The following is a 12,602-nucleotide window of genomic DNA, read 5'->3' on the forward strand; positions in this document are numbered from 1 at the left end:
TGGCTGACGGGCCGGGAGCCCCGCGTGGCTCCGGTCGGCGTCTCCGCCCGCCACACCCGCCTGTAGGGGTTCCGAGTGGGCTGCGTCACCCGAGACGCTCGGTGTCGGCGTCCAGTCCGCATTCAGGGCGCCGCCTCGGATGCCTCGGTGGCCGTCGGCCCCGTGGCGCTGCGTGAGGAGCTGAAGCGCGCGTGTCCAGAGGCCGTGGTCTGACGGCAGGGCTCACCGCCTGGCTGGCTGTGCCAGAGACGGACTCGAGCAGTAATTTATGAAGTGCGGGACGCGTAGCTCGACTAAAAATTACACTTAAACTGCTAACCTTGCCTGGCCGTCTCTGGGTCCCTCCACGCTGTGTAACTTCCCAGACTCCTTTAGCACCTGCCCACCAGAAAAAACAAAGTGAAGATGAAAAGTATACTGGGGTAGGGGTCACCCCGGTGGCGCAGTAGGTTAATCCTCGGCCTGCGGCATTGGCATCCCATGTGAGCTCCGGGTTGAGTCCTGGCTGCTCCTCTTCTGATCCAGCTCTCTGCTGTGGCCTGGGAAAGCAGTGGAAGATGGCCCAAGCCTTGGGCCCCTGCACCCACGTGGGAGACCTGGAAGAAGCTCCTGGCTCCTGGCTCCGATGAGCGCAGCTCCGGCCATTGTGGAGAGTGAGCCAGCAGGTGGAAGACCGCCCTCTCCCCTCTCCTTACTGCACCACAACACCTGCCCCCCAACAAGGCATTTTTAATTTGAGTATCAAGGAGGGAGGGAGGAGGGAGAGGGAGAGGTGGATCCCATGTGATGGGTCATTCCCCAGATGCCCACAGCGGCCCCTGGGGGGTGCAGTTGGGAGCCAGAAGCCAGGAGCACAATCCAGGTCTCCCACATGGACTGGCAGGAACTGCGTTACCGGAGCCATTACTGCTGCTCTCAGAGTCCACATTTGTGGGAAGCTGGAGTCAGAAGTGGAACTGGGTAAAATCTAGGCACTGATTTGAAATGCCAATATCTTTGTTTGACATTTTGCCCAACGACTTTCTTGAGGGCCAAAGGGTGTGAGAAAGTTTAAAAAAAAAAAAAAAAAAAAGCCCAGGGCAGTTTGACAACAGAGCCCTTCTCCACCCTTCTCCAGCCCTGCTCCCGCTCGTTCCTCTCATCAAACAACGGCCATTTTGTGAGTTGTGCTGGGAAATTCTTAGACACCCACCTTATGGGCCTGGTTTGCTTCCTGTTGTCATCGTGTTGTTTCCCAAGATCAAAAAACACCTTTAAGGGTGCCCATTTGTCTTTGGTTAGTGACACTGTGTTTCCCAGGGTCTCAGTTCTTCAGTGATGGGACTAAATGGTTGGATTCATTGCTCAGAGAAGTGTCTAGAATTTATGTTGAGAAGAAAATTTATATTTGTATCTTTTAATTCCACTTTTCACTAACCTTTTGAAATTTCTTCATATATAAACAACCTAAATATTAGAAAACAAAAAAATGAATTCAGCAAAGTACCAGGATAAATAATCAGCATACAGGAATCGGTTGCATTTCTATACAACTATACATACTTCTTTTTATCTCTAGCAATACTCATGGCTTCATGTCTACTTTGGTGTTAACAGAAGCACATGTTTTCCCATCCTTACTATTTGCATGCCACATCTTTTCTCATTCCTTTACTTCTTCTTTTTTTTTTTTTTAAATTTTTGACAGCGTGGACAGTGAGAGACAGAGAAAGGTCTTCCTTTGCCGTTGGTTCACCCTCCAATGGCCTCCGCAGCTGGCACGCTGCGGCCAGCGCATTGCGCCGATCCAAAGCCAGGAGCCAGGTGCTTCCTCCTGGTCTCCCATGCAGGTGCAGGGCCCGAGCACTTGGGCCATCCTCCACTGCCTTCCCGGGCCACAGCAGAGAGCTGGCCTGGAAGAGGGGCAACCAGGACAGAATCCGGCGCCCTGAGCGGGACTAGAACCCAGTGTGCTGGTGCCGCAAGGTGGAGGATTAGCCTGTTGAGCCACGGCGCCGGCCTCCTTTACTTCTGACCTATCTCTACTTTTAAACAGAATATTGCTTTTTAAAATATATTTGGATAATCTTTTACTTGGAAGGCTTAGTCCATTAACATTTAAAATCCTTCAAATAGCAGATTTTAGGTCTACCACCTTGTTATTTGATTTCTATTTGTCTCAACTACAACTTGTCCTTTTTTTTCTTAAGTTCTTCTACATTAAATGGTTCTTGTTCCATTTTTTTCTCTAGTATCTTTACTTTTGCTTTGTTAATCAGCTTTGATGTAATTTTAGAGAAATCTCTTAGGAACTGGTCTCTCATTATAAAGATATAATACTCATACAGCAACTCAATTTCACCTCAATATCTTTTTCTTAAATCCAAATAAAAATAAAATTACCAATGTTAAGTGTACCATTGGATGAGTTTTGACAAATGCATAATAATGTACTTACCACCCAAAACAAAGATGTAGAACTTCCCAATTTTCCCAAAAGTTCCTTTGTACTTCTTTGAAGTCAAACCCCTAGCCTTCTCCTGGACCTCGGATACCTCAGCACTTTTTGTCTTTCGTAGAATTTTCTATACATAACATCATACAATAGGTCATCTTTTGTGTCTGGCTTCTTTCACTCAGCAGGATGCTCTTGAGATTCTCCCACAGGACCACACGTCAATGTTCCTTTTTGTGGCAGAGAAGGGATTCACAGTATGGACATCCCACAACTTGTTTACATGTTCACACTGATGGACACAGGGCTGCTTCCCAGTTATGAATGAAGCTGTTATGTACATTTGCATAGAGGTCTTCGTGGAATAATGTTTTTACTTCTCCGGGGTAACTTGCAAAGAGTAGGATTGCTGAGGTCTATGGTAAGTGTATGTTTAAATTTAGAAGAACCTTCTGAACTTTTCCAAAGAAGTAGGACTTATTTTGAATTTCCATAAGCAATGTATCAAGAGTTTCAACTGCTTTATATCCTCACCAGTATTTGTTTTGTCGGTTTTAGTTTGAGCTACTGTAAAGGATGTAGAAGGACCTCATTTTTCTCTCAATTTTATTAACTGGAAATGTACACTATGCCAAACAAGAAATGAGTAGTTAAGTAAAGTAGCCCTAAGATTCTTAAGGTCTACTTTTTAAGAGAAATATCTTAAGAACAAACATGCTCTTGTCAAAATGCACTTATTTGTAATATACCAATTTCTTCAGTTTTACCTGTTTTTTTCTTCTCAAATTCAGCTAAAATATTAATTTATGCTTTTTATTTTCCAAAAGGGTAGGATTTTTAACTTTCTTCTCTATACTCTTACATAATTTTTGAAATTTTCTACCATGAGCATGTTACTTTCATACTTAAAAAACCATAAATGTTAGTTTTTTTAAAAAATGAATTGAGAAAATCATAAAAATAGACAGCAGGGGGCAACATAATATTGCTATTTTCATTTGAGAAACTGGTTAAGATCGCGGAGCTACAACATTATCAAATTCAACACTCTTGATTTATCTTAAAAGTCTGGTGACAATCCCCCCCCCCTTTTTTTTTCTTTTGCACCCTCAGTCCATGCTGCTTTCTTTATCACAGACAGGCACAAAGCAGAGCTCTGTCTGACCTCTAAGGAGTTATTCACAGCAACCCCTAATTATCTGACATGGGCCTACCATCCAAAGAAGAAATTCTGATTTACTGAATTTTATTTGTAGGTCAAAATGAGAGCGAGAGGGCCAGTGCTGTGGCGCAGTGGGTTAATGCCCTGGCCTGAAGCACCGGCATCCCATATGGGTGCCAGTTCTAGTCCCGGCTGCTCCACTTCTGACCCGGCTCTCTGCTGGGGCTTGGGAGAACAGTACAGGATGCCCCAGGTCCTTGGGCCCCGAACCTGTGTGGGAGAACCGGAAGAAGCTCCTGGCTCCTGGCTTCGGATTGGCACAGCTCTGGCCATTGTGGCTAATTGGGGAGTGAACCACTGGATGGAGGACCTCTCTCTCTCTCTCTCTCTCTCTCTCCTCTCTCTCTCTGCCTCTCCTCTCTCTGTGTAACTCTTTCAAGGAAATAAATAAATTAATAAATCTTTAAAAAAAAAAATGAGAGAGAGAGAGAGAAATCTTCCATCTGCTGGTTCATTCCCCAAAAGCAAACAGCCAGTTCTGGGCCAGGCTGAAGCCAGAAGCCAGCACGTCAATCCAGGTTTCCAACATGGGTGGCAGGGATTCAAGTATTTGAGTCATCACCTGCTGCCTCCTAGGGTTCTGGTTAGCAGGAAGCTGGATCAGAAGCAGAGGCGGGACTCAACCCCAAGCACTCCAATATGGGATGCAGTGTCCCAAGTAATGGCTGAAGCATGAGCCACAATGCTCACCCCAAACTAGTACCTTTATAAGGTTGCTGTTTCCCCCCAATTTGGTAGCAAAGCGGTGTTGCACATCCATTGTACCTCCATTGTACCTCCTGCTCCCTGTCCCCCTGTCCATCTGGAGCCAAATACTCTCCTACCCAGCACCCATGAAAATGTTTACATGAAATCAAAGCAAACACCATGTAATCCATAGTTATAGATAAAGGAACACAAGTCATTTTTGCTTCAGGATTTATTTTCATATTTTTCAGTTAATACCTCATAAAACCTAAGATCTCAGCTCTGGAAATACAGAAATATCGTTTCAAAATGCATTGCAGTAGAACAATTCGTAAGGAAATTAGCATCTGTGAATGACAGCAAGTCAACAATGCTCAGGGCGTGTTACTTGTTAGGTACATTGTGTGTGTGCAGCTTTATCAGCTGGTTCCATCATTGCCACAGCTTGGTCTACCATACTACTTTGAAATATAACATAATTCCAGGCAAGTTTTATGATAAAGAACAACTCAGCATTATTCAAAGTGAGCCATTTCACGTTTATTGAATGAAGAGAGAAAACACAACTGCTTCTTTATGCTATCTTCAATATACTACCTAATTCTGTCTATCTAATTTGTCTCTATTTGTTTTACATAGATCATTTTTGCTTCTCTGTGTCGGGGAGAGTTTATTAGTCTGTTATCTTGAAGTTTCCTTCATGTTGAATAAAACCAATAGGATCAATTCATTCTGTGGGATGGGTTTTCTCTCTAGTACCATTTCTGACAGAAGTCCAAAAGACATTATGGCAGTTCATTAAAACTTCCACAGATATGGATCCCAAAGAGCCATAAATTTTTATAGTATAAAAGAGGTACACATACATGTACATGTACACATACATGTACACGATAAGCAGGTACACAAGGTATGAACTTTTTTTAAAGAGCTTTTGGTTTCTAAATCAAAACTGAACAAGAAGGTCATCTACCGCAACTCAAGATCTATTTGAAATAATTAGGTAAAGGAAAAGTTATAAGGCTCAAGCGTCATAGGATTTATGGTGATAAGAGGTTAGAAGAAGCTTGAGGGTCAACAGATGATTCTGGATTCAAGCAAATGGAAGTATAATCAAAAGCTCACAGTAAGGGCTAGTGGCGTGACAATCTAATGAGCTCTCAGCTGATTCCTGGGCTAGTAAAGGGAAAAAAGAAGAAAAGATATTCAGGCATCAGGCCAAAGAGCAAACATCACAGCTCTGAACAAAATGTCCTGCAGGACACTTCACCCAGGTGAGCCATCTCTACACCCCTGGACATTTCTCTTTCATGGATGAGGCAAAGAAAAATAGAAAGTCCTATAGAAAAATGTAATCAAGTTCAATAAAAGAGTCTCTCGGGCCAATCTCTTTGTTAAAATATAATTTTTGATAAGCGTAAATATTCTATTCTATAGAGAAAACAAAAGGAACACAGGAAATTCATTGTGTTATATTTAGATAAGTAACTTATGAGACATTTTAGAATCAGTTAATAGAATATATATGCATGACCACAGATAGAAAGAGAAAGCAAGAGATTACCCATATTCATGAAGCAGGAAAAATACAAAAGGCAACAAAGGCACTAAAATATTTATGACACACTGAGTATGCTTGACCCCTACGAGGCCCTTAGTGTGTGTGAGGTCTTGACTCAATTATCCATCGGTCATACTTATTCTTGCCTGCAAAGCCCATGGCTGCTCAGCAGACTAACTGGCAAGCCACAGCTTGGCCAGGTGTACTTGCCCCTGAGCCTTTTCTGTAGAGCAAGTGTGCGCTGCTGGCCTCAAGACACACTCCGTCTGACTGAGTCCCTGCCTCAAACCTCAGCTCTGGTTCTCTCCATAACTCCCCGCTGGGGGAGGCTGACACAACCGAGTGAGAGGTAGGACACAGAGCATCACTTCATCCAGGATTCACATTCTGTGCTGTTCTCAGTACCTGGCACGCTGCACGATAGAGTCAACCCACCACCCCTTCTCAGTGTTCTCTGTGCATGTCACCTGTTCAATAAAACACATTTAGAGCATTCTCATGAACCTGTCTGTCCTGTGACCTCTGCGACCGATTGCTTGGGAGCATATTTGTAGGCTGCCACTGTACCAGTAATTTCCTGCAAGACACATGAACAAAGAAACTTCAAAGACTGATTTCATTTTAATCAGCACATGAGCTCACTGTCTATCAGAAACATACTACATTTAGAGAGTAAATTAATCTTAGTACTGTGGCTGTAGCAGCAATGCTGCATATTTTTCTTTATTTATTGTCTCCACTAAATATCAGCCAGGCAACTAATCTTGATGAAATAGTGCTAAAGTCTGGTCTTGAGCTACAAAATGAGAGGATGTGAGTTCACAAAAAATAAAAAGAGAACACTAGTAGCTATGTAAGAGAAGTCAGAAATTATCAATTATTTATCACAACTCTTTTACATGAATGACAATAAATCAAAACAGATATTTTCAAGAACCACTCCTATAGCAAGAAGGGTCCAACCTGGTGACAATGTTTCAACTGAAATTGTACCTACAAAATGGATATTTCTGTATTGATTCCATTGTGCAGCCCAGTTTTCTGCACAATGGAATGAAAGAGTAACTATCAACTTCTACCTCTTGAATAAGGCTAAAAGGATAGGTTTTTTTAAAGGATGAAGAATAAGGCTTTAAAAAAATACAAATTATAAAAATGTTCTTACAATGCTATCTCCTCACTTCTGATAAGAAAAATATAGAAGACAGTCAATATTTAAAGTAAATTCAGCTAGAAAGTGCTCATTTCAACACTACAATAGCTTGACCTCTTGCTAATACGGCCGATGTCAACTCCCTGAGTTCAACTCTGCCCCTTCCCATACCTCCTTAATCCCCAACTCCCAAGATGTTTTAATAAATCAGTAACCTTGAAACTATAGGAAAAAACATTTCTTATTTGGAATATTTTCCTGGAATCACATAACCAACTACAAGACAGATCATATATAGAAAAATAATAGAGATAGAAAATAAGATTGATTTCCATATATTTTATATAAAAATCAGCCTTATTATTTCATAGCTGTATTTCTATAAGTAGCTGCATTTTATTCATTATATATATATTCTATAAAAATATAACTACAAAATATAGAACTTATGAAAATCAACCTTCATACACATTTACATATTACATATGCTACATGTTTTTCACAATGATATATATAGTTCATCACTTCTTTAGCCCACCGAACTGTGGCACAGCGGACAGAAGTTGTAGTTGCGTATTTCCTGGGCAAGAACGCAGTGCTTGCATACGCTGCACATCCAGAACTGATACTCAGTAATGGGGCTTCCTGTGGCAATGCATGTTGGTAGTTTTCCTTCTCCGCTATAAAAATAAAGGGAAAATGTCAGTTATACTTTAAAATATCTAATCAGTCTAACTTTACTTAATGTACTTAAAAACCAAATGAAACATTTTCAAAATAAACTTCAAATAAAATACTTCTATTTCAAAAAAAGTTTTCAAATAAAAACTTTTCTCCCAATGAAGAACTACTGTATTGATATACTTGAAAGGCTACATACAATGGAGTAAATGGTAGGGCAAATTACTTCAAGTTTTAGCGGTTTCATTAGACTTTACGCATGCAGAAATCCAAGCTGCCAGTGAGCTAGAAGGGCATCTACTACTCAGAGGTAGCCTACCCTTCAAGAAGGCTGTCCAGTTCCGACTTCCTGTTATCTTTCGGAGTGTGTTTGGTGAAGATTTCCAGAGCAAGATCTTCATACTGCTGCTTCTGCTCTGAACTGAGGGTCTCTAAAGATTCAAGTTTAATAAAGGCTTTGGAACAAGTACCAAAAGCTCTACTGGCGCAGGCGCAGAGTGCTAGCAGAGAGTAGATCTCGACAGCAGGGATGATGTCTTCATAGTCTCTCAGGTGAAGAGCTGCAAAGAGAAGACAACGTGGGCTTGGTAAACAGTCATGAGAGGAGCAAACCTGGGGAAGACTCTGCGTTCATGCGTTTTGGTTTAACCCACATAAACTTTAACAAATCTTCAAGAAAACAATGTTTAGAGACAGGAATGCTGGAGGAAGAAGTACGTTTGAGATCACCAAGGTTCTGTGAAGCCAGTTAACGGCTCGGGTTCTGTGAAACATTTAAATGGTGCAGATGGCTATGCCCACTTAGAAGTGTACACACAGACAAAAACAAATGTTGGTGACAAAACACCATCTTTTGAGTAAGGCGCTGTGGTGTAGCAGGTAAAGAAGTCACCTGCAGCGCCAGCATCCTATATGGGCGCCAGTTCAAATCCTGGCTGCTCCACTTCCTGTCTAGCTCTCTGCTATGGCCTGAGAAAGCAGCAGACGATGGCCCAAGCCCTTGGGCCCCTGCACCTGCGTGGGAGACCCAGAAGAAGCTCCTGGCTCCTGGCTTCAGATTGGTGCAGCTCTGGCCATTGCAGCCATCTGGGGAGTGAACCAGCAGTTGGAAGATTTCTCTCTGCCCTGCTTCTGTCTCCCTGTAACTCTGCCTTTCAAATAAATAAATCAATCTTTTTTTAAAAAAAAGCATGTTTTCTTTGACTTAAATTAGAAATTTCTGTGGCATTCCAAAGTTAACATTAAACTATAGTGTTCATAATTCTCAAGATAGTATCCCATTATTTATTTATTTATTTATTTATTTTTGTAAAATAAAGCAAAGCAGTACAAGATCCTGTGGTCTCTCCATATCTTTGAGCAAATCATTGCCTTTTTATTTGTCTAACTCAAAGAATAAGACTTTGAGGAAAAGGAAAAATGAGCATCTAAGTTGTTCAGAAAACTTACTTTAATTGCCTCCATACTGTTTCTTGTTTTTTTGTTTGTTTGTTTGTTTTGTTTTTCAAGAGAGGAGGAGAGACAGAGAGATATCTTCCTTCCGCTGGTCACTCCCCCAAATGGCAGCAACAGCCATGGCTGGGCTAGGCAAAAGCCAGGAGCCTGGAGCCTCCTCTGGGTCTCCCATGTGGGTGCAGGGGCCCAAGCACTTGGTCCATCTTCCACTGCTTTCCCAGGCCATAGCAGAGAGCTGGATTGGAAGTGGAGCAGCAGGGACTCGTACCAATGCCCATATGGAATACCAATCCCACAGGTGCAAGCTTAACCTGCTATGCCATGGCACCAGCCCCAGAGGCCTCCATATTGTATTTGAAATTGTTCTACATGGAAAATAAAATCTTTTAAAAAAAATATTCTGGAGGGGCAGCACCGTGGCTCACTTGGTTAGTCCTCCACCTGTGGCGCCGGCATCCCATATGGGCACCGGGGTTTAGTCCCGGTTCTTCCTCTTCCAGTCCAGCTTTCTGCTGTGGCCCGGGAGGGCAGTGGAGGATGGCCCAGGTCCTTGGGCCCTGCACCCGCATGGGAGACCGGGAGGAGGTACCTGGCTCCTGGCTTCGGATCAGCGCAGTTCAGGCCATGGCGGCCATTTGAGGGGTGAACCAATGGAAGGAAGACCTTTCTCTCTCTCTCTCACTGTCTAACTCTGTCAAATAAATAAAAAAAATTTAAAAAAATATTCTGTAGAACTAAATGAGAGTTGTAACCAAATTGTATTTTCTTCTCTATATCTTGTAATTATAAAAATACTTTATTGTATATATAAAATTCTAAAAAACAAATTTAAATACACTCAGTATTTTACAGTTAGAGTCCTATAAACTGGATTTGGGGACAAGAATGTACATGTTTACTGAAAGAAATTTGTAAAAAATATATTCAATTAGTTGTTAATAAACAATACCCCCTAATTTTACACCCAGGACACAATAGGCTCACAGGCAATAATAATATAAGGCATACATTGTTTTGGATCATTACTAAAGTATATGGATACATTCACCCAGTAGAAGAATTTCAAGGTTAAGGTCTAATTTTTCTTATTAAGTCTAGAAATGATGTATAAATGGTATAAAATACAACCATTTTAACAGTGCACAACTTATATCACATATTATTCAATTAAAGTCAGTTCAGAAATAAATGCATAAAATAAAAATGATTTCTATATAAAACTAAATTTAAAAATTTCACAATCCCACCGTTACTGTCAACAAAAACAGGAATAAACTCTGAAAGAAATATTTAAAAAAATGCTTGCCACACTACAGCTCACTTGGCTGATCCTTTGCCTGCAGCACTGGCACCCCGGGTTCTAGTCCCGGTTGGGGCGCCGGTTTTGTCCTGGTTGCTTCTCTTCCAGTCCAGCTCTCTGTTGTGGCCTGGGAGTACAGTGGAGGATGGCCCAAGTGCTTGGGCCCTGCACCTGCATGGGAGACCAGGAGGAGGCACCTGGCTCCTGGCTTCGGATTGCCACAGCGCAGCGGCCGCAGTGCGCCGGCCGTAGTGGCCACTTGAGGGGGTGAACCAACGGAAAAGGAAGGCCTTTCTCTGTCTCTCTCTCTCTCAGTCTAACTCTGCCTGCCAATAAATAAATAAATAAATAATAAAAAGAAATGCTTGCACATACAAGGGAAAAATTACAAATCTTAGGAGAAAAACAGATACTCAAATGTTTTTTTAAAGCTGATGTTTCTGATCTGAAAATAGATCTACCAAATGACCTGCCATCTCACTCCTTGGAATTTACCCAAAGGAAATGAAATCAGCACATGAAAGAGTTATCTATACCCCATGCTTATTGCAGTTCAACTCACAATAGCTAAGATTTGAAATCAAGCCAACGGTCCATCAACTCTGATGACCGGATACAGATAATATGGTATATATACAATATGGAATATTACTCAGCCATAAAAAAGAATGAAATCTTGTCTTTTGCAACAAAACAGATAAAACTAGAAACCATTATTTTTAGTGAAATAAGACAGTCCCAAAAAGACAAGTATCATACATTTTCTCTGATGTATGACAGTTAACATAGAATACAAAAAAATGTATAGGAATGAAATGGAATCTTGCGATTTGACTGTTTTTAGCCCTTGTTTATACTCCTGTGGAACTGTGGTCTCCTACTTTTACTTGTTGAATATTATGATTAGCGGGGCATTAAGCCTGTGATTATAGAGTGGACTGAAATTAAAGCAAAAAAGGAAGGAATGGGACTGAAGGAAGGAGAAAGGGAGGGAGGGAAATACAGCTATCTTCTTAGAATTGTTCCTCCAAAATATATGAAATCTGTTCTCTTTATACTAATAAAACATTTTTAAATGATGTTTCTGGATGAGAAAATTCATAAGCACACATACTGAGGTCTCAATATCAATAGACTAATGCAATTCTAATTCAAAACTCAATGAGACTTCATTGAAACTCTCCCCTCTCAAAAAAGTGTAAGCCTGATCTGTATGAACAAATACAGGAAAAAATACCCAAACTATTTTTCCAAAAGTAAGACTAGTGAGAAGTAGAGCTTAAATTCCAGATATAAAATGTAAAAGCAAATACAAGGTCAGTGCTGGCACAGAAATACATGAATAGAAAATAACAGTCTAGGAAGAGATTAAAAATATAAATTCAGTTTCGCGAAGGCAGAATTTTAAATCTGTGAAGACATAATAAGATGATTAACAAATGGCTTTAGGATAACTCAGAAATTATAAAAAAATATAGTATTTTAAAACATTGAAGTAAAAAACTTCCTAAGCATTAAACATAAGTAAAAGAATGACAGATGAAACAGTACCAAAACACTATTTGTATCATCATCACAGCTAACACTAAGGACTCACACTGTCCAGGGACCACAATGTGGTGATTTCAGGGCGTCACACCGAACGTGACAGAGGAGGGTGGGGTGGATTGTGACAGTGTTTGCACTGCAGCCGCGGCCAAGCGGAGGGAGCAGGAAGAGTCCAGTGCCCGTGTGCTGTGGTTTGTAACGTCATTCTCAAGGTTACACCCCGTGGAGTCAACATCCCTAAAACTCTAAACATCTCTGACTGTTGTTAATCCAGAAGAAATTAAGATCTTGATATTGCATGTAAATACAAGTACACTATAAATCACAGCCTACAAAGACCACTGAATATTGGGTAGCTATTAAAAATGATGAATATTGGCCGGCGCAGCAGCTCACTAGGCTAATCCTCCACCTGCGGCGCCGGCACACCGAGTTCTAGTCCCAGTCAGGGCATTGGATTCTGTCCCGGTTGCCCCTCTTCCAGTCCAGCTCTCTGCTGTGGCCTGGGAGTGCAGTGGAGGATGGCCCAAGTGCTTGGGCCCTGCACCCGCAAGGGAGACC

At 41.5% G+C, this 12,602-nt stretch overlaps 1 protein-coding gene across 1 annotated transcript in view; it reads right to left on the minus strand.

Annotated features, from left to right (window-relative positions):
- Window positions 1-4,557: 4,557 nt before the first annotated feature.
- WDR35 (WD repeat domain 35) overlaps window positions 4,558-12,602 on the minus strand; it is a 74,020-nt gene continuing 65,975 nt past the window's right edge. The window contains exons 26-27 of the mRNA XM_062209001.1: window positions 8,058-8,298; window positions 4,558-7,737 (exon numbers count right to left, since the gene is read on the minus strand). Of these exons, the coding sequence (XP_062064985.1) occupies window positions 7,587-7,737; window positions 8,058-8,298 (392 nt within the window). The 3' untranslated portion in view covers window positions 4,558-7,586. The remainder of the gene's footprint in view (window positions 7,738-8,057; window positions 8,299-12,602) is intronic.

Source organism: Lepus europaeus, chromosome 13 (assembly GCF_033115175.1).
Source record: "Lepus europaeus isolate LE1 chromosome 13, mLepTim1.pri, whole genome shotgun sequence".
In the NCBI taxonomy this organism is placed as follows: Eukaryota; Metazoa; Chordata; class Mammalia; order Lagomorpha; family Leporidae; genus Lepus; species Lepus europaeus.